The 26914-nt window shown below is 41.4% G+C and overlaps 1 protein-coding gene across 4 annotated transcripts in view; it reads left to right on the forward strand.

The window, feature by feature from the left end:
• INPP5D (inositol polyphosphate-5-phosphatase D) overlaps positions 1-26914 on the forward strand; it is an 87861-nt gene that overhangs the window by 46220 nt on the left and 14727 nt on the right. For all 4 annotated transcript variants that reach the window (XM_020787423.3, XM_020787425.3, XM_020787426.3 and 1 more), the window contains exons 11-23: positions 875-977; positions 3056-3252; positions 4355-4472; positions 4905-5001; positions 11251-11389; positions 14266-14374; positions 15543-15631; positions 15825-15906; positions 18131-18220; positions 18487-18600; positions 21683-21765; positions 24208-24295; positions 25666-25815. In XM_020787423.3, coding sequence (XP_020643082.3) covers positions 875-977; positions 3056-3252; positions 4355-4472; positions 4905-5001; positions 11251-11389; positions 14266-14374; positions 15543-15631; positions 15825-15906; positions 18131-18220; positions 18487-18600; positions 21683-21765; positions 24208-24295; positions 25666-25815 — 1459 coding nt within the window. The remainder of the gene's footprint in view (positions 1-874; positions 978-3055; positions 3253-4354; positions 4473-4904; positions 5002-11250; positions 11390-14265; positions 14375-15542; positions 15632-15824; positions 15907-18130; positions 18221-18486; positions 18601-21682; positions 21766-24207; positions 24296-25665; positions 25816-26914) is intronic.

Genomic DNA, 26914 nt, shown 5'->3' on the forward strand with positions numbered 1-26914 from the left:
CCCCAAAAAAAGTATAGCGCATCAGTGCTGCCCTAATAAGCTTTTAAAAATTGTTTCCTTCCTCCCCCATTCCAGGGAGGAGCAGAGGAAGTTTTTAATTTCCCAATATTATTAGGTGGCTAAGCTGTCTGCTTTAAACTGCTTAATGATACTGTATTGGGAAATTCAAAGCAGATGGGAAATTGAAAGCAGCAGGCCATCTACTTTGGTTTGATCCCCCCACTGCATGTGCTGGAAACCAAGACAAACCAGAACAATCCTACCACATCCAAAAAGCAGTAGCCCCTGACAGGGAGCCAAAACAGGTGTGAGTAGGAATACTCGCGGGTTGGGCTGGTTCACACTGGCATTTCTTCGGGTGGTCACCAGGAAAAGGAGTGAATCAGCCTATCCTCAGAGCAGACCAAATAGAAGATCAAATCCCTGTCTAGTCACACCTAAAGATGACATTCAGTGCATCTGATTAAATGGACTGTAGTCCACAGAGGCTTATGCCAAAATAACTTTGTTAGTCTTTAAAGTATCTGGCTAGATAGTTCAATGAGCTAGGAATGTTGGGAGCTTGATTTCCCACTGTGCCTCCCAGGAGAAGAGCCAGCCTGTGTAGTCTTGGGCAAGTTGCATAGTCATAGATTGCCCTCAGACGAAGGAACTGGTAAACCACATCTAAGTACTTTCTACCTAAAATGCCCTGAAAAGGGTAATCGTAAGTCATAATAATTATTAATTAGTCATTATTATTATTATTAGTCTTTAAAGTGCCACAAGGTTCTTTGTTCTTCTGCTGCAACAAACATAGCATGACTACTGTTTAGAAATCTGATCCCAAGCATGGTCATAAAGCGCATGTTTTGTTCTGTTCCTCCATTTTCAGAAAAGAGAAGGCTTCTGCCAACTTCTCCAGCAAATGAAGAATAAGCATTCTGAACAGCCAGAGCCTGACATGATCACCATCTTTATAGGCACTTGGAACATGGGTATAAATTTAAGCTTTTAATGTTCTGGACTAGTCCATGAGGGCATATGGAGCGCTGATCCCGCCAGGCTTAGACCAGAACCAGACAGCCTCCTTATCAGAGATAGATTGAAGGCTCTGCCTGTATTTCTCCTTCTCTACTCCCATTCTCTATGGCAGGATGTATGCATGCGTGAGAGCAGGGAAGGAAGGGGGGTATCAGGTAAGCTGTCGTTCATGGCTCTGCTCACTGTGGCTGCTGTGCTTTCCGTCCCACCAGCCACCACTGTTTCTGTGTCTCTGCCTTTCTTGTTCAGATTGCTGTGAGCTTGTTTCTCCTATGGAGAAAGAAGATGATTGAGAAGAGATCACTTGGTCATGCTTTCATGTACATTATAATCTGATGCTGATGCTTCCACATCACTAGTTAAGAGAAACCACATAGGGCGGAATTGTCAGTTACTTCCAGTGTTCTAGCAAAAGGCTGTACAGCCTGTAGGTAGACATCAAAGGCTCTCCCACTGCCAATCCCCTACTTTCTCCTTTGCCAGCAACCCAAAAGGCTTCTATGTGACTAATGATGAGCAACACATTGACACTTCTGTGTCACTAATGACAACAAAGATTGTCACTCCTCCCCAAACTGCGTGTGCACTCGCACACACAGACACACACAGAGAGAGAGACATACAGAAAGAGAGAGAATATGTGTGTGAGTGACCTAGCACAAGATCTGTGAGTTGGAGAAAATTTGAAACTTTCCTTGTTCCACAGTTAGGGCATGTGTGCATGTGCAGCTTTCTGGGTCCCTTGTCAGCACAGAATAGGGCCCTCATGGCCTAAAGAGGCTGCGCATCCAGGCTACATTATTTTATAGGCTTGATGATCCTTGTGATTTCATGGCCAGAATTCTATTGATTATTTGAGCCAGTGTAAGTACAGTGGCATAAATCACATGTTAACTAGCATTACTGCTACATGTTAACTAGCATTACTGCTAGTTAACATGTCACCACTTGTATTCCTCATCATGCATGCATGTTGACTGGGATAACAATGACTCCTTCACTAGCAGCAATGCACCACTGCAATTTACACCCTTGCACTTTCTTCAGCTTCTGGCCAGTGTGACATGCAGTAGATAATCACTGGGCTTTCTTTTTTGTAAGAGAATAATCTGATGGGCAGTTTGTAGACTCCTTTCCCGAATCTCTCTCTCTCTTTCTCTCAACCTCCTTAAAAAAGCAGCTGTGTGACAGGGAAAAAATCAACAGGTGTAGTTTCCTGTCACTTTGGCACCATAACATAAAATATGCTAGCCCCCTTCTTCCTCCACAGCCACTTATCTGTTAAAAGAACTATCTGTCAGGAAAGTAGGTGGCAACCTGTCCATCAAAACCCTTATTTCTGAGGAGAAATGCAGGCAGTACACGACAAACTATAGTTGCTGCCTTCGTTTGTGTTCATAATCCAGTGAGATTCTTCACATACATCCTCAAGGTCTAGGTACTGGGGTGGCATGGATCAGTGTCTAGTACAGCATGAACTTTCTGTGCAGAATTCCCAGATTCATTATCCAATGTATCTAAGTCACACGGGGAACTATTCCTGTGCATTTTCCTCAGCAGCCACTGCTGTTCAATGTAGATGTGGGCAGCTCATGTTCAAAATTCAAGAGAGACATATCCCAAAATTCAGATTGTGGGGCGCATGCATACACGCACGTGCATGCATGCACACACGCACGCGCACACAAACACACACACACACACACCAAAATCAAATCATGAGCCATATAGGATTAATAATAATTGTGTGTTGTCGAGTCAGTTCTAAACTGAGAACTAAACTGGTGAGATGGCTGGATAGCTCAGTGGTTTGGCTAACTGGCTGCAGAGCCAGAAGTTGGCAGTTAGATTTCCCACTGTTCCTCCTGTGGGAAAAGCCAGCCTGTATGGCCTTGGTCAAGCTGCACAGTCCCAGGGTGTTCCCTGAAGAAGGTAATGATAAGCCACTTTGGTGTATTACCAAATAGATGGACCAGTGGTGTGACTTTGTGTACTGCAGGCTCCTGTGCTAGTTTTGGATTTTCCAATCCAGGTGATGCTCCTCCACCAAAGAAGATCAGCTCCTGGTTCCTTTCAAAGGGTCAAGGGAAAACCCGTGACGACACAGCAGATTATATTCCACATGATATCTATGTGATTGGCACACAAGAGGATTCGTTGGGAGAAAAAGAATGGCAAGACATTCTGAGACAATCCTTGCAACAGATTACCAGTATTAGTTTCAAAGTGGTAAGGAAGGATCTTTTCTACACTAAAACTTAAGGCTCAGAAATACATTGTCAATAGGAGTTCTGTAAATACAAATCTCATTTCTGAGGGCAATTAGCTATATAACACACAAGAAAAATGTACATTTTACTTGGTCAACTGGTTATACCATTGCTTATTATTTATTTATTTATTTATTTATTTATTTATTTATTTATTTATTTATTTATTTATTTATTTATTTATTTATTTATTTATTTATTCAATTTCTACCCCGCCCCTCTAGACAACGTCTACTATGTGAAATTGAAGTTAGTAGTAGAGGTTAGTTGTGCCATCCATGTCTAATATGAAGTAAAATGTGTATTCCAGAGTAATGATAGATACACAGTTCATACTGGTAACAACTTTGCTATTGTAAATCAGGGGTGGGTAATCTCAGTGGGCTGGGAGCCAGATTTTTTTGTCCCCAACCTCACTGGGGTTTACATCAAAAATGAAAACAGGGAGTGCCCAGATGGACACGTTTGGTTTACTCTCTCCTTTTTTAGACATTGGGAGGCCTTGGGAACCCTGCCAATCTTGCAGGCTTCTGTGGGTAGAAGTAGGCCTTGAGGTTGTCTTTTTGTTTAGTTTTTAAAAAAACTGGTGGCTTTCAGTTGGCTTTGGGGCTTCAAAAATGCCCAATGTTGCTAAGAATACTGTGCCACAAAAGAGTGTGTGTACTCATACACCACCAGTTGCACAGCACGTCTTCAACACCTTTTTGTTTCATTACTTTATTTGTGTACAGTACTCAGTTTATATCTCAGGATAAATCTGGTTGATATGTTCCTCTGGAATGATGACATTTAAAACCAGAAATATGTTGTGTTTGGTGGATTTACTATAGGTCTCTGCTTATTATAACTCAGATAGGCAGGGGTGAAGTAGGTTAGCCATGGATTCCCTTCCAAGTCTCCTGTTCTGTTACTATTCTGTTAAATAACTAGGCTTTGAACTTACTTCTGTTTTTGGATGGTAACTCCCAGAATCCCCAGCCAACATGGGTGGTGGCTCTCCCTAAGTTATATCTTGTGGAAGTATGCAACTGTTGATTTTTTTTTCCTGCTTTCCTGATTAGATAGCGATTCACACCCTCTGGAACATCAGGATTGTTGTTCTGGCCAAGCCAGAGCATGAAAATCGCATAAGCCACCTCTGCATTGACAATGTGAAGACAGGAATTGCAAACAGACTTGGTAAGGGTTTGGGTGCAACATACCTAACGGACAGTACCATCATAACCTCCCAAGTTTGATAGACCCACGGGGAAGTATATCCAGTTATCTCAGTCACACAAACTACAGACAGCATTCAAGGCTGCAAATAAAACTCCAGCCTATTCTGGGAATCCTAAGCTCTAGGAGGAAGCTGCAATAATTATTTACTCAGGGCTTTCTTGGTCTGTTTCATAAATTGTTACTGGAGGAACTGAAGATTATTGTAGAGAGACATTCCACCTGCATTTTAAAAGCTTTTGAAAGAAATTCATTTCTAGAATTCTGTATCACATACATTAATTCCCAATCTTCTTTCCTCATCCGCTACTGTATTTAAGAGGTGTTTTGCTCTTTATTGTTTCTGGGTTGATTTATTGATATCTCTGCTTTTGGCTTGGTTTTTCCTTTCAGGTAACAAAGGAGCAGTTGGGGTGTCATTCATGTTTAATGGAACCTCCTTTGGTTTTGTCAACAGTCATTTGACTTCAGGAAGTGAAAAAAAGCACAGGTAAATTGTTAGTGTATATCTCTGAAAATCACTACACAAACAGCTATTGCTGCAGCCCCACTGAGCTACTACAATTACTGGGTGACCTTCGGCCAGTCACTCTAGCCTTATGCAGGTCTTACGAAGTGTGTGTACTTGACATATTGGGAATAGAATGCACAAATCCTGTTCCACTCCACCACTTAGATGCCTGCAGAGAAGAAAGCCTGTTCTGTCTGTGGAAAATATCGATGTGAACCCGAGGAAACTGATTTTTCTATGTTCTGGCTTGTGAGGAGAGCCCCCATAGATACAACAGGCTCTCTATTCTTCAAACATTGCTTTCACATGAGGAAAACAGGGAGGGATTGCATGCTCCTTTCCTTGTGTGAAGGAAGGGAGGGAGGGAGGGAGGGAGGGAGGGTGGGCGGGCAGGCAGGCAGGCTTTTAAAAATGCATGTTTAGTATAATATGCCTGAAAAAATATTTGTAACTCAGTGGCTAAGTGGCTTAGGTTTCTGGCTGCAGAGCCAGAGGTTAGAAGTTTGATCCCCCACTGTGTGTGCTGCTTATATGCCACCCCATAGCTCTTAAAGCACTCTCTAGGTGGTTTACAATTTAATTATGCAGGCTATACATTGTCCCATCTCCCCCAGCAAGCTGAGTACTCAGTTTACCAACCTCGGAAGGATGGAAGACTGAGTGAACCTCAAGCCAGCTACCTGGGACTGAACCTGGGTTGTGAGCAGAGTTTTCGCTGCAGTACTGAAGCCTCAGTGAAGGGTGAAATGTAAAGAAATGTATTCAAAGTGTTTTTATATGCAAAGAGGCACTGCTGACTCTGCAGGATTTGGCACAAGATTCTCTGGTTGTACTCTTGCCAAGGAGATAAACAAAGCTGTCCAATTTTGGGCATTACCTTAAAACATGCTTTCCTCTTTGAGGTGGAAGAAAGGCAGTGTGCTGCCCTACTGAAATGTATCCTCCATCTAATACACACACCCTTCACACACACCTAAGAGAGAGAAATAGGTAAGGAACTCAAATGGTTCGGACTACTCTTATCTTAATTAAAAAAGAATAACAGAGAATTGGTGTTGTTTCTTGTCTCTTCCTTCTGGAGGGAGGACATGATGAGAAAACAGAAGGCTTTGAACTGTTTGTGCTCGTTCTTCTTGACCATATAAATTTGTCTGCTAGATTTCATGGCACCCTCTGGCCTGTTGGTTTCAGAAATATAAATCACATAAACATGCTTATGTAAAGGGATCAAGAGCTTTGTTAAACTGCAGCACTTTTCCTTCTTTCTGTGTCCCAAATTCAGCTTCCTGTAGTGGTTGTGAATTCCCATGGCAACACATACTGCAGGTGCAAGAGCAGGCAAAACCTGTATTAGACCATTAACAATGGTGTTGTAAGCCGCCTAGAGTGGTCGTAATTGACCAGATAGGTGGGGTATAAATTGAATAAATAAATAAATAAATAAATAAATAACAAATCAAACAAACAGTGAGCTTTCTTGGGCCATGTCCACTTCCTCCAGCCATGCGTCGATATTTTGGGAATAGTGCAGAAAAATTATAAATGAGTACTTCTTTTTCACAGCATCTTTTGGGTTGGAATTAATGGAGAGAATTGCTAATAACACAGCTAACAGTTCTGATGCAGTATGTTAAATGTCTCAAATTAGATGTAATACTATTGTATGATTGATAGCAAATATTGTACAAGCATCCCTTCAGAATATATTTTAATTTTACAAAATTCCTATTCATAGGTCAAAGGAGGTATGTGCTTATCTATTTCTGGGGGGCTGTGTGGTTTTCTAGATCTTAACGGGGCAATGACCATCACCCTTTTTCAGCACAGTAAAAGATGATGGATGATGGAAGTTGCAGTCCACCAACTTCTAGAGGACTGTGTATTCCCCACACTGACTGATATGGAGATCCTTTTAAAATATTGGGGGGGGGGCGAAGCAGAGTATGTAGAAGGTTATTGTACCTCAGCCTAGCAAAATGTTCGGGGTTCGTTTTTGGAAAACACAAAGCATACACCTATGTTTCACAAATAACCACCATGAATTGCAGTTTTTTCATGCTAAATCGGTGTGCTGAACTACTTCAATATGTTCAGGAGCATTTGGTTTCTTAGCTTGTTCTGTCTTGGTATTCTGGTGTGCATATATTCTGTTCTGGGCTGTAATGACTTGCTTTCCACATGCCCCTCATGGTTGCCACCATCTCTGCAAGGGTACACTCTCTTATGGGCCAGGTCACCATCTGTACTTCCAGTCTGCCCAGTGATTTCTCCCACTCCAACACTGAAGCCTTGCGTTCATTGTACTGCAATTAAATTCTATTGTTTCATGGTTACTTTGAGGACACTTGTGCATTTCCAGCATAATTCCACTCTTATTCTTCTTTCCTTGGCATTGACTGTGTGCACCATAATGACCACTTATATTGGTAAAGCAAAATGAAAATCAGAAAAGAATCTGGACAAGTTCTCTTCTCAAGATCCCAGTGCCAGGTTCTGGCCTGATGATATCATTGACCCACTGTGTTTCTTCCCAGATGCTATGATGACATGATGGATGGAAGTGGGCTATGGTATCATCATGAATCATCACACCCCTTTCACTCCACCATGGGCAGCATTGCCAGAACAAAAGTGAGTGTGTGTCACATGGCGCACACACATAGGCAAGGAGGCTTCAATAATGACAGGTGTGGCTGCACCTGCCCAGATCCTTAATTTGCCCGCATCAGAATGGCAGATATCGCAATAACATGCAGCAAGTCATAAGAACAAAGGTGGCTGGGGGAGGAATAAGACTAGTATGGAAAGGAACATGTGATAAGCTTCAGGAGGAAGCAGAAGGGGAAGAAATTAGCATATGGTGGAGAGCAGCACAATAATTTATTGTTTTTAAATTTTGTAATGCTACCCAGGGTAGATCCAGTCTAGATAGGCGGGGTATAAATCTAATAAAATAAATAAAATAAAATGACCAGTGTCTGCTTTGCCTCCTTGCAAAAGCAGTATAAAGCTCTCTTTTGTCCCTGGCATTTCAGGAAACACTTTCAAACATCTTAAACATATTCCCCTATCAAAAGAACTGCTTGACTGAACACGGCCAAACAGCCCGAAAAACCTACGGCAACCATAGGATCCCGGCTGTGAATCATTCGAGAATAAATTGCTTGACTCGAGATAAGTTGATTTAAGAGAGCTGATGGGGGGAGAGTTTCTTGTTTCTCCTTAACCCCCAGCCACCACATGTGACTCCTGAAAGCCCCTTTGGAGAGTAGAGTAGTGGCTCCCACATAGAGTAAGATGGAATGAAAGAGGCTGCGGGGGAAAAGGATTCAGTCATAATTAGGCTTGAATCCAAACATGGGGTATATATACACTTGTGGAAACTATAGGCCAATTTTCTGCTACCCAAGGATCCATTATAGGCTGCAACCACTCCCTCCAAAATGAAACCAGAAGTGATGAGTGTGACAAACCCAGACCTACTGGAGGATGCCACACTTTCACTAAGCTGCCACCAACCATTCCCTATAAGGAGTCACACAGACCAGGAATGGATTTTTAAACAAACAAAAGAACAAGGTTTATTGAAATAACACACAGGGAAAAATAAAATGATCAAGTGAATAAGATACAGTAACGTGGCTTAGTCTCAATCATACATACACCAGTTTGGTTCACACAGAACACCTTTAAATAAAGCACAGACCCTGAACCTATCAGTTCTGGCTACCCATACAGACACCTGAACCTATCAGGTTGGTACTGACTGACACACAGTAGTACCCTGTCTGACACACAGACTCCCACACCAGCTTCTTCTCTCAGCTCTTCTCCAGCTTCTTCCTAACTTCTCCACACAAACTCCACATATATATACAGTACAGCCCCTCCTCTTGATGTCCCGCCTTCCACTCCCCATAGGATGGAACTTTCCCTCCAAACCCATGACAGACAGGTAACATCAGTGCTGTATGTAACAATGAGACATATACTTCCTGTTCTGCAAACCCCATCTTCTGAGGGCAGAACGAAGTTTCCTGGAGATACTCTTTGATTTAAAAGAGAATTACATTTTCTGGAAACTTTGAACAAAAACACATTGGAAGGTGGGTTCATGCAGTCCTCAAGCCCACAAATATCCCATCCGTATTCTAAGATAAAGTGACTTAAATTAGGGCTTGACTGCACATTCTAATACTCCCATTTTTGCATCAGATTTGCATGCTTGGAAACAAATTAAAAATCTCCAACTGCGTAACATATAGCTAAACACACTTTTTTTGTTAGGAAGCGGGTTCTTTTAAACACCCACATGGGGGTTGTTTATTTTAAATCAGTTCTAGACACACTTTTTACAAACTGCCTTTTGCTAGAGTAGTGTCTGTGGGGATCTGTGAAGTTTGCTGAGTTTTCAGTGCCAAGTACAATATTTTTTGGACATTATATCCAACACTTCATTTTTCCTTGTATCTGTTTCTATTTCAGTACTGTATTGATCTAGTATTATGCCACTTAGGTAAACCTTATGTAAAAAGAATTAATATTTTAAACAACATGATTTAGACTAAACATGATGATTTTAAAGGACAAGGGAAACAGCTGTTAAAGAAGTTGTGGGCTGTCTTGTAAGCTGCTGGTGCTGGCTTTGACGAATAAAAGCTGGGTCTGGTGTTAGCTGTTTCAGGGTAGGCAAGTTCCTCTTCAAGAAAGCCACAAGGTATGGTTCAGGTGAAAAATTTAATTCCCAGTATAGAAAAAAAAAAACAGGGAAAACTCAGGCCCAGACTGCCACACAGCTTATAACTGGGATAAAAGTTGCTCTATGACGAAACACACACTGGCACAGAAACCATGCAATGGTAACTCAATTTCTAAAAACCTGAACCAGCTCCTGGTTTAATTCAACAGTGTAGTCATGGCCTCAGTTTGCAGAAAAAAGTTTTCAGCCCTTTCCTTGCCTTAGCAACCTGCTGAGTCACATTTCACATGATTCAGGAGCATTCCTGCTGATCCTCCATTAAGTCTTCTTAGTGAACACAGGCAACTGAAGTGGGGAAGAAGAGCTGGAAAGCTTTCTGCTAACTTTCTTCCAGTAGTTTATCATAGGATCCAAGCCAATGCGCTTTCTCTCAGTTCTGCAGCCATTATCATTACAGTATGTTCAAGTTCCCTTTTGGAGAACTTGGCTAGATCAGAATCTTCTTGTTTTTAGTCTCATCCCACCATGGCTCTCCATGGTCTACCCTTGCTGTTCTATGCTCCCAGAGGAAAGTGGGCCACAGCTAGGGCTGAAACATGGAAACATCTGTTGTTCGCCTAGCTCTAGCCTCCTCCCCAAGATAACACACACACCTTAACGGGAGTAAAAATGACCGCAACTTTGTTAATTACAGCAACCTGGAAAGCAGGGTTGGATCCTGCTCATCAGGGCCCCTGAATGCCATCTAGTGTTACCCACCATCTCCACAGGACCCTTCCTGTGAGACCACTTGGAATGGCAGATTCCAGGGGCAGAGGCAACTTTTCCGCCCGACCACTGAGCAGCCCCAGTTCCTCTTCAGGGATTCCACACCGTCCATGATCTGCACTCCATCCCAGTGCTCAAAACCGCCCAACTGAGTTGTGACAATAGAGGAGAAGTGAACAAACACCTAATAGTGCAACCAAGGAACTTATGTGAGAAAGTGTAAATAGTATAACTAACAAGAGCAGGCTGGAGGGGAAGCTGCTCGGAAGGAACTGGGGCTCAGCAGGGCCCCAGCTCCTCCTTTTGAATCCTGCCAGTGGACTGGTGCAGAGGCCACACCTCTTCTGGTCTGCCGGCCAGTCCAGCCCTCCCTGCTACCCTTCCTTTTGTGCGGGTGCAAGGGCTGGACAACTTCCTGCTGGCCCTAACCATGCCACCACCGCCATTATGCAGCCTACAAACTTGGAGGGGGGTTGGCCTCTGCACTAGCAACAACGCAGGAACTGGGTAAATCTTTGTTCCTATCTTTTCTCAAGTGACCTACCTACTTTAGTCTCAAAGTAACGGTCTCTGCTGGTGCTACTTTTGGTGAAATACTTATTGTTTATCTAGAGCTGTATTTCTAGGGTGCTTTTTGGAAGGGTATACATTATGGGTATACATTATGGCTTACAAGAATGAATAAAAACATAAAATGCAATATAACTAAATTTTGTATGTACTAAAATACTAAATTGTGCATCCTTCTCTTGTTTTATTAGGCGGAATCAAAACTACACAAGTATCCTACGCTTTCTCTCACTGGGAGACAAGAAGTTGCATCCATTTAATATCACCCATCGCTTCACTCATCTCTTCTGGCTTGGAGATCTGAATTATCGTTTAGAGTTGCCCCCAGTGGTTAGCCGATTTGCTTCCTTCTTAACAGCACTGAATTTAGAAGTTATGCAGAGTCCTTTTGTTTGTAGAGTGCTTTATTATGGTACATTGTTTGGTAATCTTTACGACACCCCTGCAAGGCCAGTACCTCTTATTATCTTCCCTTATTACAAATGAAGGACAGAAATTGAGAGGACACCTGGCATTTGCTGACTTTCACGGGTGAGATGAGGTTTGAACTGGTGCTTTTCTGGTTCCCAGTTCACCTTCTCAGAGCTATTCTCACATAAGCAGCCAGAGATCCACCACACAGGTGAACTTATCAAGCCTTAGCAGTATAACCTTTGCATTTTATCAAAGGTGCCATTTTATTACTCATGCTTCTTTTGTGATTAGTCTTTTTAGGTAATTCAAAAATGTTTTCCTTGCTATAATTACCTTAATATAATTAATTGTATTTTTTTTAAAGAGTGAAATGCCACTTACATTAATCAAAGTTGTAGCAACATAGTTAATGGAGTTGATTGGAAGGAAGCACATTTTTCGTTGTTACTTTTTAATTTGCATGACAATATTATAACACTATACCCTTTTAATTCTATACTGTGATAAGAAACTATAATGTTAGTATGAAAGAAGAAATGTTATAGGAGTATGGTGCTATAGCACTAAGCTTTAGAAGAATTAAAAACCCTTTCTGACTGAAGCCATTGACTTTTTAATACAGTCATAGAATAATTAAGTTGGAAGGGGCCTATAAGGCCATCGGGTCAATTTCCCTGCTCAATCAGCAATCCAAATAAAAGCAGATCTGACAGATTGTTGTCCAATTTTTTTCTCAAATGCCTCCAGCATTGGAGTGCTCACCACCGGGTACAAAAATACAATATCCCTCATAGTGCAGAAGGCCAATTGTAGCTTATAGCAGAAGAAAAGTAAATTTTGGCACCAAACAAAATCCATCTGGAAGCTCATCAGATATTGATTTTAAAATGACAAGAGTTGACACTATCCCAAGTAGAATATAAAGCTGGCTAGACAGATGGGAGATCAAGCTTCACGACCTGGTGCAGCAGTAAATGTGTGATGACCCCCCATCACATCCCCACAGGGGCAGATGCTTTAGAGATTTTTAGCAGAAAGAAAATGAGAACAGAGGATGCAGAATGGATGTTCTCTAGCCTGTCAATAAGCTGTTCTCCCCCAGCCGTTGACAGAGCCATTCCCCAACCTTGCAAAAACCAATACTGAACCTTCCAATCATCATCATCTTCATGATGATCTGCCCGGATCACCTGCTCGAGCCAGGAGGTGAGGCTGAGGAGCCTAACGCTGAGGGAGGCCCGGAATGAACGAACACGAAATAGGGCCTTCTCGGCGGTGGCTCCTCGCCTCTGGAGTAACCTTCTTCCGGTGATTTGGGCGGCCCCTACGCTGGGTACTTTTAAGAGCCAAGTAAAAACATGGTTGTATGTCCAGGCCTTCCCTCCTGTCAATACCTAATTTTCTTCTTTATTTATTATTCCCTATATTCTTATATATGTCTGTCTATTTGTAATATTATTATTATTTATTGTATATGTTCCTTTTTATTGGAAGCCGATCAGAGTGGTCTATTAGATCAGATGGGCGGGATACAAATCAAATCAAATCAAATCAAATCAAATCAAATACAGTAAATCAATCAATCAATCAATCAATCAATCAATCAATCAATCAATCAATCAATCAATCAATCAATCAATCAATCAATCAATCAATCAATCAATCAATCAATCAATCATCTGCCATCAAATCAATTTTGACTTATGGTGACCCTTTTCAGAGTTTTCCAGGTAGAGAATGCTCAGAAGTGCTTTATCATTCCCTTCTTCTGGGGGTGCCCTGGGACTGTGCAGCTTTCCTCTACTTGCGGGAGGCACAGTGGGGAATAGAAGTCCAAACCTATGGCTCCACAGCCAGATACCTATACTACTGAACTATCCTTCAAAGATAACAACTGAAACACACACACACACAAACACACACACACACACACACTATCATTGATAAACACAGATATGAGATTGCACCCTAAAATATAATTCCATATAGGTCCACTCAGCAACTCATTGCCATGTATTGTATAGGAATGCATAGGACTGCAACAACCTCAGCATGTTGACACTGGGCAGCTAATGTATCATTTTTGGGGAGTCTTGAGTGGTGGAAGAGGCCCTTTCCCACTCAGACCGTGAGCTGCCCATGCTGAATAACTATAATTGGTTCTAGGCTTGGTTCTATCTGATAGGAAAGCATGTGTGTGTATTATACTGCAGTATCGCTGGTACATTTCAGAGCCATAAAGCCTGGTGTATTAGAACAGGATTAAATGAATTAAGGGTGAGAAATATACAAGATACTGAAAATTTATGACAGCCTCTCTCAGCATTTTGCTTACAAGCACTGGTAGGAAACTTTCAATTGGCTCAAAACTATGGCACTTTGGGTTTAAAAAAAAAGAACCCAAACCTTTCCCTTATGCTGTTTTGTTGAACTAAATCACATCCATCTGTCTGTCCAAGTTTCTGTTAGTGGGTGGGGGAGAGAAAGTGCCATTTTCCTCCTTGCATCAAAAATTGCAGGTTTGGAATCTCTTCTGTGTTAGTTAAACTGGAAAATCTTGGCATAGGCAGGAGTTATGTTCCAAGTCCTTCAGCATTGCTGCTCCAAGCAAATTTTAAGGCAGAGCTGGGGGGCGATCAAGAGAGCCAGTCATACGTTAGATGTTATTTGGCACTGATAACAAGTTGCTTTAAATGGCCTCAGATGCTACCTAGTAAGAAGTAGCAATTTATTAAGAGAAACAAAAGAGAGAGGGGGCACATCTGCCATAGTGACATTTCCATTGTTTTCAGGAAGCAGAGAATATCGTCCAGAAGATCAAACAGCAACAGTACTTGGAACTGCTAAATTTTGACCAGCTCCTCATAGAAAGGAAGGATCAAAAGGTTTTTCTGCAATTTGGTAAGATAGTCTATAATTTCTGCTTCTAACCTAGAGTCAGACTCTGCTTTTCCTTTGCCCATTCCTTTTGTGGCCATTGAAAAATAGATTTACGAAGTCACATTAGGGTTTCTGTTAGAAGAGCAAGCACCAACAAGTGGCAGTTAGGTTTGCTTGTGGAGGTAGTCCCCCAACATTGGAATGGTTAAGAAAGCACAGTTTTCCCTTTGGAAGGAAATCACATTCACATTTAGTATTCCAAAACTATTTTAAAATGGTGTTTATTAGAGAAATGCATAGAGAGAGAGAATAAGAATCCTAGTTCTAGCTAACTGAGGTAGAGATACAGGGGCCATGGCTGCCTCTCAGCTCTTGAAATCAAAAGGCAAGATGTGTCTTCTGCCCTCTCCTAGAGAGGGTCAGGAAGGAAACATGAGAAGAAAGGGACATCAGCAACCCTAAGAATATTAGTCTAGATTGGTGGTTGCCAACCTTGGCTCCCCATATGTTGTTGGACTAAAACACCCAGAAGCCTTCACTACTAGCTGCGCTAGCCAGGATTTCTGGGAGTTGTACCAGTGGTCAAGATAGAAAGAAAACCATCACAGGTCAATGCAAGTAAGGGACAGTCTACAAAATCTGAAGAGGTATATGATTCCCAATTCTAGTGGAAAGGCATAAGTAAACAAACAAATAAATATGCAACATAATTCATAAATAAAATTGACCAGTGCTTCTGGTGAGAAATCACACCATACGCCATATAATTAATTTATATAGGGGGGGCCACATGAAAAATTTGAACTGTGTTTGGGGGCTGAACCAACTTTACTTAAAAATAAAATGAAACAGTGATGTTATGATTGTTTTTTTAAAAAAAACTTGTTAATCTTCACAAATACTAAAGAGGTTTTTTTGAGTTATGTTAAAGATAAGTAACTGATCAACTTTAGACAAAAAGCTATAAATGGTTTTGATGTTCAAAACTGTCCGCGGGCCGGACAGGAGCAGCTCGTGGGCTGTATGTGGCCCTCGGGCCGCACTTTACCCTGGTCTGCCATACATGATAGCTGATAGTTGCCACATGGGATGATTTAGAGTGATCTGGATGCAAGTAATGTAATTATACGCTGTAGCTTTTTTATTTTGAGTAAAGTTAAAACAATAACCAATCAATTGTCTGTTTCAGAGGAGGAAGAAATAACATTTGCCCCAACCTATCGCTTTGAAAGGAACACCCGGGAGAACTATGTTTACACCAAGCAGAAAGCAACTGGGGTATGCCGTATCTTCTAACATATTGCAAAACCCTTGCTTCAGATGGTGTTTGCCTGATGCCAGAAAGGTTTCTACTTCTATAGACTGTGCAGTGAAGATAATTTAGTAGAGAATAAGCTGATGGCTTCTGTCAACAGAGCTTTCCTCTGACAGAGTAGCATGTCCTTGATCTTGATTCTTCTTTTGTTTGCAGATGAAGTACAATTTGCCATCCTGGTGTGATCGGGTGCTTTGGAAATCATATCCTCTGGTCCATGTGGTGTGTCAGTCTTATGGTGGGTAGAGAGCTGATTGAAAATAGCAGCAAAGCTGGTTTAAACGGAAATGATTCAGAACAGAATCTGTAGAATTGGCTTTCACTGCCAAGTCTTCAGCAACAGATACATCCTATCCTTTCTGGCTTGGAATGCCTGCTCTTTGAACTAGGATGTGTGGTGGGGAAGGAATGAGGTAGGATTAATGGCGAGGGCAATGTGCCTTGCCAACATTAGAATGCCCTCTGCACCCAGTGCCGCTTAAGCAGAAGAGCTGTTGCAGTGTAGCAATTGGAATATACTGTTATCCCTGAGAAGCACCTACACAATGTAGGAGCGCATATTCAAGAATAAATGAGCCCAAGTATAGGTGTGCATGCATACATGCTTGTATCTCTCTCTCTCTCTCTCTCTCTCTCTCTCTCTCTGTGTGTGTGTGTGTGTGTGTGTGTGTGTGTGTGTGTGTGTGTGTGTGTGTGTGTGTGTGTGTGTGTGTGCCCATAACTAATTGTGTGATTTCCCCTCCCCCCAATCCTGGGCTGAAACTCAAGAGTGTTTGATTTGCTTGTGCTATAGGTAAAATCCTATAAGGTAGGATGCCTATAGGCCACTCTACAAAAATGCTCTCAGAACATATTATAAACAAACAATAAAATTGCAATTTAAGTATTATTTAATAAATATTATTGTAATCACAACATAGCAGAATTACATAGTGAGAAGTTGTATAAAATAACAGTCCTGTGGTAAGCAACAGTCCAGCACAGATTAAATGATTTTTTTTAATGGTGCTAAAATGAAAACAAGGACAGTGCCAAGGAAACATCTCTAGGAAGAGAGGTTCAAAGGTGGGATGATGCAGGTAGGGTTTCCAAGTGTCAGGTCATCAGTTCAAGTCTCAGAGTATTGCTGTGCTTCTCCAGATCTCCAGGTGGGGAGACAAATCTCAAGGCAAGAGACACTGGAAGGGGGAATATCTCGCTTGTATGTGTGAAGTTGCTTTAGTCTGCGCTGATTGCTAGCTGACCAAAGCTCACTGGCTCAGCTTGGGTGCCAGCTGCTCCAGACACATTAGAGCCCAGGTCCAGACATTCCTCCTCGGTCCCCTCCCTTCACTCCTGGCTTTTTGTTGTTGGGTCCATCAGGCCATTTGGCGCAAGGCAGGAAGTGGAGCACCACAACTCATGAGCCTTCTTCTTATCCAGACCTTAACAGTGACAGTGCAAAGCCTAGGCGGAGCAGACTTCCCTTCCAACGCTTGCTGCCCCACCTCTGTGGCACTGCAGGGCCTACTTCTATTATGTCACAAGGATTCCCCCTCTGAGCTCAGCTTTTGGCCCTGAAATATCAGGGGAAAAGTACATCTGACCTGGTAATCCTAGCCACAACAAGGAAGACCCTGTCCACAGTGACTTGTTTATTTATTTGATTTATACACTCCCCATTAATGCAAGCACAACTCTGGGCAGTTTACAGACAGTTAAAACTCACAAACCCTCCATATACTAACTAGAGGAACAAAAAATACAGTTCAAAACAATACAGCAATATAATGGACAATAATTAAGCTATTTACTGGAGCTGAGCAGGGCTGCGCATGACAGGGCCATTTTTTTTTTGGAGACCCCTTATTCATAGGGCCACCAAGGTTGGAAAGAGACTGAAGGGTACATGGGAACCACCATCCTAGCCTATATGCAAAAGGAAGTGTGCACGCACGCACACAGAGTGTTTAAAATGACGTTTGTTTTTGACCCCCACCACAATGTTGACTTCGATTCTTTTCATCCAGAGAAGCTTCAGAAGGCCTCAGAAGGAAGTCTCACTTGCCTTCCAGGCTCCCTTCCAAGTCTCTGAGTATGGAAGAGGCTCCCTGATAGAGAAAAAGAGAGGGGGGGGGAATGGGGAGGAGCACTCCCAATCGGCAGTGCCACTTTTAAGGCCCTCCGTTCTACACAGCGGTGACCAGGCCCCGCTGCTTGGCCATCCTAGGAGAACCCAGCAGGAACTCCGTCTAGGATCCCATTTACTTTCCCATCTTACTTCAAAAATTAGCAAAGTCCAAAAGAGAACCAGTCAAGTGTGCCTGTAACACATTGAGAACAGTTAGCCTTTCAATGTCCCAAAGCATTTTGGGTTAGATTAAATGGATTGCGGGCTGGGTGCTTATCACTTTGGGGATAGGACACAGTCTGTTCTTTTCTTATTTGGAAGGTGAAGGAAATAATTTGCTTTCTTCTGCTAGGGTGCACCACTGATATCATGACAAGTGACCACAGTCCTGTCTTTGCTACATTTGAGGTTGCTGTTACCTCTCAGTTTGTCTCAAAGAATGGTGAGTAAATGCAACACAATTTATTTTGGTTGTTGTGGGTTTTTCGGGCTTCTTGGCCGTGTTCTGAAGGTTGCTCTTCCTAACGTTTCGCCAGTCTCTGTGGCCAGCATCTTCAGATCCCGGCCATGAAAGCCTTCGCGAATACAATATTTTCTCTTTGTTCTTTATAAAGAAAGCATTTCAAAGAACACAGTACTGTAGTTCTTTTGCTGAAAAGTCTTGCTGAAAAGTGTTGTTTTTAACCTTTGCCATCCTGCTTTCTTCAGATGATAAATGCACAGACTGTTTGGGACAGATTGAATTCCTCCGCTGCAGTGCCATCCTGAAGACAAAATCTCAGACAAAATTCTACATTGAGTTCTACTCCAGCTGCCTAGAAAGTACTGTTTTTCTTATCCTTTCATAAGAAACCCAAAATAATATTTGAGTTTATTCCAAAGACTGTAAATTGGTCAGAATCCTGTTGGTGTTTTTATGCATTTTGAGTTACTTCCTGTAGTTAACTGACAAGAGGCCAGGGCTCATCTCATTTGCACAATCATATGTGTGACCAGCTACTTTCGTCAATTAACTGCAATTAGATGTGGCATGTACTGGAAACCTTACACAAACACCAAGAGGGTCTTTTACGCATGATTTATTTCTTCACATTAAAATGTCTAGGAAAAGGAAAGGTCCTTTGCCATAGTGATTTTCTGGTCTTTGTTGTTACATTCTGCCTGTCTTTTCTTTGTGACTTTCACTTGACACTTCACTGAAAACCCTTTTAAGTTTAACAGGGATTAATACAATTCCTGTCATGTGACATTCCAAACTGAGGTGTTTTCCTTGTACTACTGCTATAGGTTACAGCAGTAAAATGTTTTGCTGTGCTCATGTCAACAAGAGATGCGTTGACATAACAAAAGATTGGCAGGGCAGTCTTATGCATAGAGAAATACAACATGTTGAACTCAGAGGGACTTACTCCAAGGAAGTGCGCATAGAAACATAGTATCAGATGCAGCCATCAGATGCAGCCAGCACACGGGCCAGGAAAGACACTGAGGCCAGCCACAGATCTCTCTCATTCAGCTGTAATGCTCAACCAGTGCTCTGGATAAATCTCTCTCCTTCTCCCAAGCTATTTTATGTATCCTCATGTATATTCCACCTTTCCTATATTGCAATTGCATCAGATCCCTGGGGAGCATCTCAGGCACTGATCCAGCTTTCTATAGCTTGAGTACAGTTATTACCTCATGTCGCTTGAGCCCATACCCTGAACTTGCTACATAGGGTTGTTGTGAAGGTTAAAAACAGAAAAGCCCATAAATGCTGCTCTGAGTTTAGGAATAAAATGAGATATAGGTATCATGAGGGCCGGTGTGGTGTAGCATGTAGAATGATGGACTAAGACTGCAGAGTCCTGGGTTCAAATCCCAGCTCAGCTAGGGAAAATCACTGAGGGGTATGAAACTGGAAAACTACTCCTTAAATATTTCACGTATTTTGAAAACCCTATTAGAGTTGCTATAAGTTGAATGTGACTTGATAAGCACATAATAACAGCATGGATATGATAAGACACTTTAATCATCATTACTATTTAATTCTTGTGCCTATCATCACAATGGCTGAAGATCAGGGGTCTTAAACTCAATTTACCTGAGGGCCACTGGAGGCAGAGTCTCCAGCTCCTTCTTCACCACCACGACCACCGGCAGGATGAAGAAGTGGAGAAAGCTAGTGCTGGCAACTGCCTAGCCAGGAGAGGAGGGCACAACATAAAATTTAAAAAAAAAACCCTCACAGAATTCACCTTGCCAAAGGAGAAAAGCCCCCACCGGTACCTGCAAAATTAAACAGAACAGGGTGGGGGCCCCCACAGGTGCACGTGCACACACACATGCGCACACACACGGAGGTCCGGCAACCTTCCTCTGAGGGCCCCCCTCAAAAAGAGGCGCACTCAGCAGCAGCAGCTACCCCCACCACGATGGAGGAGCAAACTTTGTGAAACGCAGGCAAAAAAATTAAAGGAGGAGCTGTGTAGATAACTTTTTCTGATGGTTATCCATAATTACCTTTTATTTAATTGAAACTTGAGGGGTTACTACATTTGGCAAATAATACAGGAAATGCTCCAAAATTGGGATGGTTATATTTTCAGTATTTTCTGTTGACTACATGACATACAAGCTAATGCGAATCAGCCCAGAGGTGTTTTTTTTTTTTTTTTTTTTTTTTTTTTTACTACTGATCCATAGTTTTTTTTCCTCTGCCACTGGAGTTTCTCCTTTTTTCCCAATCAAATGCTTTCACATCAACTCAGACAATACAGTTTGAATCTTGTATGGAAGGGTTTACAGCCATTCTATTTCAAGCCATTCCACTGAGCTACAGTAGTGAGAGATGAAAGGAGATACTAGCTGCTGTTTGAATCCTCTCCTCCCCAAACCTGGTGTCAGTGTGTCTGTTTTCATCCTCTCTTCCTGTCCTGTCTTTTCCTTTTTCTTCTTCTTTTAAGGCATGGTGCAATTGATTTAGGGCATCTAGCAGGCCAAAAGGAGAAAAGCAGAGAGCAAGGAGCAAATTGACAGCCAGGCCCCCTTCAAATCTGGACAGCCACTTCAGGGCAACCTCAACGAGATTGATTGCCAGTTTCCTCCTCTGTCTCTGCTGACTCCTGTGTAATCATCTAAAGTGAATTCACCCAGGGAAACCTGACTTTATGGGAGCAACTTCACAGTGGATTCATTTGCTTTTTCCCCACTGTGTAGTTTCATCCTTAATTAGGCAGCTTAATTCATAATGGACAGTATCCGATAAATATAGTTCAGACTCTGGGAGATCAAGAAGCTCTATTTGTGATGGGTAAGGTAAGTGGTTCTTTAAGCAGACTTACATGTTGATGCCAAAGAGTCCTGAATCTGAACTGTTTCTTTAATGAGCATGCTTGAAGTATCTTGATTATGCTGTCCATTGTCAGTAGGTTAGACATGAAAAGGGAAATAGCATGTCTCTGCTATACTCCTCCTATTATTCACATGCCACAGAACATTATTAACCCAGCTCTGCACAGAAAGTATTTTAGGTATACAGAGATTTGCATACATTTCTATGGAAACCATGTGTTAAAATCTTAAATTAGAATTTTTAAAATGTGCTCTCTTGAACAGTGTAGGAAGAGCTGTCATGTTCTTCTTATCCTCTTGTCCACACATGTACTGGGCCTGCTAATGTCTTTTTAACTGGAACGAAGTAATAAAAAGACAATACAGTAAGGTCATTTGCAAACGCACTATGTGAACATTTACGTAGGAGCACATCTTGACACAAACAGGTGGTTTCCTTTCTAGTGTCCAGAAAGAGAAATAATTAGCCATTTCTACTTGCTGCCAAGTTTTTATTTTTGTAAATGTGTGTGCTTACTGTGCATTTCTCTGCTGGTAAATGATTTCTTATCTAACATTTTTGCAGGCTTTGTAAAAAGCAAGGAGGGAGAAAATGAGGAAGGAAGTGAAGGGGAACTGGTGGTAAAGTTTGTTGAAGGCCTTCCTAAGGTAAAAACCTGACATGTTAACGTCATTCCATTACTTGCTTGCTGTACAGGAAATATGTACTGGTTTATATAAAAAACTGCTTGTATCCAATGATTATACAAATCGCATAGCCCCAATTGTTGGCCAGCACTATCCTTCCACAAATCTCTAATAGGATCCGGCCCCCTTGGAAAATAAATAATAAGGGAATTACCTTGCACCACATCTTTGCCACTTTCACTTTATTGAATAGCAGGAAGTGAAATTGACAAGATTCTTCTTGTCTAGTATGCACATCCTGAAAAGAACAGCTGAACCAGGCCTCTTGATTGTTTGGGATGGAAACTTAAAGCATCTCTGCATATGCACATAGGGAGTGCCAGTCTGAATCATTTGCACAGAGGAAAAACTTTAATATTACTACCACTACCATCTTAGTGTTTCTAATGTTGAGAATTTTGATTATAACATGTATACAGTACTCATAACATCAGCAGAATAAAGAGATATTGGTTAGCAAAGATACTTATGGCACTATGACAGAGAGAGAGTAAAACCAACAACTTAGTCTGTTTACATATATACGCAGAGAACAGACATTCCTCTGGCAGCATAACATGACATGAAGCAACACACAGCACAGGAAAAAGTGATCTGACTTACAGCCGATAAAGACATTTATTTTACACATGACTTATGTACAGTTTGTGACCAATCAGAAAATACACTACTTCATTTTCTGTTACACAAAGTTTCATCAGGTACAACATTAAGTCTTAATCCTTGATACCCACACCTGAATACAATCAGTAGAGTGACACAGGTAAAATCAGCCATTTTACGTTTAACTGCAGAAGCATCTGTGCTGCAAGGTCAGAAGACCAGCAGTTGTAAGATCGAATCCATGTGACAGAGTGAGCTCCCGTCGCTTGTCCCAGCTGCTGCCAACCTAGCCGTTCGAAAGAATGTAAATGCGAGTAGATAAATAGGTACCACCACGGTGGGAAGGTAACAGCGTTCCATGTAGTCATGCTGGCCACGTGACCACGGAAACTGTCTACGGACAAACGCTGGCTCTACGCCTTGGAGACAGGGATGAGCACCACGTCCTAGAGTCGGACACGACTACACTAAATGTCAAGGGGAACATTGGCATTTTAGAAGTAATCTGCATGCCCTAGGAGGGTGATACTGAATCAGACCTTGGTGTAGGAGGTAGTTTTGCAAGCCAACTGCAGTACCTTCTAGATTTCTGCTAACCCCTGCTTATAATTTGCATTAGGAAAAAAAGCTTCCACTGGAACAAAAGATTTTTTTCCCCCCAATGTGTGTACCAGGCACAGGGTAAGGTATATCTGGATGAGGTCAAGTGGTGGCAAAGAGCTATATTCCCTGTATAATCATAATGTTAAGGGACTAATATTTGAGAATTTAGAATTTAAACAATAAATGTTAGAATTTCTACTTAATAGGCATGAATGCATATGATGTGTATCATTTCCTAGAAGTAAAGGGGGAAACCATAAAATAATATGGTAAAACTAGTGATAGTGCTATTTAACTGTTTCAGTTGACATCACCCTAGCAAGAAAACCAGGCATTTCTATTTTACTCCTTTCCCCCCACACTTTTTGCTCTTAGAAGTGCAGGGGTAAGTCATTCCAAATTATTGCTGTCTCGAACACATATGCCCGAGTTTTCTCTTAAGGCAGCCACAGACATGCCAACTTGCTTAGCATTTTATAGAATGTGCTTCTTTTTCTTCAATGTGACTCATACTTATGGATCATCTTGATCCTGTACAGAGCATTCTCTGAATTTTCTAGAGTTGAACCGCAACCCTAATTCCTCTGCCAAGGGAGGACTATTGTCCTGTTTCAGATAAAGCACTACAGCTGAGAGAGAGTGACTTCCCTGAGGCCATAGAGTGAATTCATAGCAAAGGCAAGATTCAGACTACCAATTTTTAAGCCGCTATAATGGCTAAATTCCTATTTTCCTAATTGTATTTCCCCAGAATTTTTTGATTTTTGTCTGAGGACCACTTGTCATCTTAATATTCAAGTGTACTCTTTAAAATGTAGACACCTAGAAATATAAAGCATGAGTGTATTTGAAAGCACAATTGTAGTATGTACGGTATATACTTATCTGAATCAAGGCTTGGCTGCAGCTACCTATCAAATAGAGAGGTCCTTTTGTCATCACAATTCTAGGTGCACTTTTGTGAGCAAAAAATATAATATTGGAATTCCAATTAATTCCCTTAGGCTAAAATTCCACATACACTGTCCTAGGAGTAAGTCCTTTGGATATAATGGGGCTTACCCTTGAATAAGTACATGTAGGACATGAACTTTAACACAAGCATGTACATAGATGGAAAGTACCATTGACCCAGGGAGATTTATTTATAGGTTTCTTTCTCTAGCGTTACTAAACTCTTTGATATTTTCTTTGCAGCTTACTCCAATTATTTCAGATCCAGAGTACTTACTGGACCAACACATTCTGATCAGCATTAAGTCATCTGACAGTGATGAATCTTACGGTAAGCTCTGACATTTATACATGAGAGTTTCTGCATACGTATTGTCCATGATGTTTAGTGTGTAGAAAGGAATGACAGCATAAATTTAAATGCTAGAGTGCTTCATTGATCTTTCTCCTGCTACAGAAACTTTGCAGTGGTGAAAGTACAGTGATACCTTGACTTACGAATGTTTCGAGTTACAAATGGCTCCATTCGCAAAATGTTGCTTCAACTTGCGAAGGGAGCCATAACTTACGAACAAAAAAATTTTCCTGCCCTTTTTTTGACCTAAGTTCATCATAGGTCAAAAGAAGAAAAAAATAAAAAAAAATCTCCCCTTAATGGTAGAGTACAGATTAACTGGCTTTGCGTTAATACCTATGGGAACTAATGCTTGTACTTATGAACAGCACCTCGACATGCGAACGAAAAACAGCCTGAATGGATTAAATGATTTTCAATGCATTCCTATGGGAAATCTTGCCTCGACTTACGGACTTTTCAACGTATGAATGCCGTTCCAATACGGATTACGTTTGTAAGTCGAGGTACCACTGTAAATAAAATGTAGCATCATATACTTTTGAGGGCTACGATGCTATGTACAAAGTGTACCTGTGAATCTGTCAACCCCAAACTAACATATAGTTAGTGGTAATACATTATGCAGGAATTAGCGTCTCTTGTCAGTGACTGTATCACTCACACTGACCTATATATATATGAAAGGTCAGAATGGATGGCCATCTAGATATTGTTGGACTTCAGTTTTCATGTTCCCTTTCCATAGCTGTGTCCTAGAGTGGATGGGAGTTGCATTGAACATCTGGAAGGCCACATGTTTCTCTCCTGCTGTACATGCTTACTCAGCTCAATGCCACACATCTGATTTGTTAGAGAATGTAAACATTCATTTTTCACTATTGATGTTTGAAACATGGTCAGTTGCTATACTACAATTCTGATGGAGCATAGACCACAGGGAAGTTCTCATGTGCATGTTCTTGTGCACTGAAATAAATATCACACCAAAGACCCATCTGCTCTGTTGGCTAGCTAGAGTTGGCTGAGTGACATTCACAACCATGGAATCTGACATGGACATCCAGATGACATGGACCTTGAGTTGTCTTTCACGGCACTTTATGGCCTCATTCTATATAGTCAGTTTTGCTGAGTACACATAGAGAAGTACGTATAGGATTGCAGCCATATACTGCAATCCTGTCTTATTCATTCAGAGGCTAAATAATACTAGTGTATTCAGTGGTACTTAATCCAAAGTAAGTATGCAGGATTGTACCCTCTGCCTCATTCATTGAGAGAGATATCTCAATGAATTGCCACTTGCCATTTTGTCAAAATCCGTTCCCTCGTTGCTCTTCTAGGTGAAGGCTGCATTGCCCTTCGAAGTGGAGCAGCAGAATCTCAAGTCCCTATCCAGACTGTACTAACACACCATGGGGAAAAGACGGGAATCTTTCAAGGTGAATTCAAATTACAAACATCCCAAGGAAAACAAAGAGAAAAACTATATGGTAAGTCTATGGCTTCAACACAGTCTAAACCAGGATGAATCTGGAGATCAAGCTAGACATTATAGCTAATAAGTTATCAGAAGCAGAAATTCCATCAGTTCTGAAAATAATCTGATTATTGTAAGTGATACATAATTTCTCTGATTAGTTTGCAAATTAACTTGCTTTCTTTTGTGATTGGTCATAAAGAAGGAAACTGGGGCTTTGTTTTCAAGTCTGATTGCTTTGGCATGATGTCCAGAGAAATTCATATTGCTGAAACAAGCTTTTAGCATCTAATGATATGATATGCATATTAACTAGTTTGACCTTAATGATACTTCCAGAAGAACAGATGCCACTGCAAAAAAAATATTTTTGCAGCTATTGCTTTTCTTCCTTAACAGATTTTATTGTTGTATATATATTTTTTAAAAAAGTTGGAAGAACTGGTGGGAAAATAGCATCAGCACCCTGAAAAAATAGCATCTAACATCCTGAAAAAAAATAGTTTTAAGGCAGGGTCATTGCATATGAATAGCTGATCGGAAACTCCCTAATACGATGCATCTGAAAGAGCTAGTTTGGTTTTTCTACCAACTATAACTAGGCAGAAATAGTTATGTAGGACAGTATTTTCTCAGTATGCATGTGGTTTGGCACTCTCCCCTTAAGGTCACTGTGTTGTCATGGGCATGTTCTTATAGTTGTGAAAATAGTTCGGAGTTTAATTTCAGCAGCACTCCTCAGCACACACATAGAAATGGCCAGAAAAAAGCTGGCCTCTTTTGACAGGAATTTAGCCCCCTGAGAAGTTTCTATTCAAGATTTAAACATCTTTGAAATGTGGCAGGGTTCAAAGTTGTGACACCATCCCTCTATAGCTGTGTCACCGAGGCTGAAAAAAGCTGGCCTTTTCGTTCATGCTCCCAGATCCCTTCTGTGTTTATCTGCAGTTCAAAGAAAGAGACCTATCCACCTGTGTTATTGCCTTCTCAAGCACCAGAGACATGGGCAAAGTCAGCGCAGGAAAGAAAAAAACAAGAACCTGTAGCCGTCTCTCCTCTAAGCCAGAAAAAGGAAAGACTGGATGATGCACGCCCATGTGTCTTTGCACTAC

This window comes from Pogona vitticeps, chromosome 3 (genome assembly GCF_051106095.1).
Source record: "Pogona vitticeps strain Pit_001003342236 chromosome 3, PviZW2.1, whole genome shotgun sequence".
Lineage (NCBI taxonomy): Eukaryota > Metazoa > Chordata > Lepidosauria > Squamata > Agamidae > Pogona > Pogona vitticeps.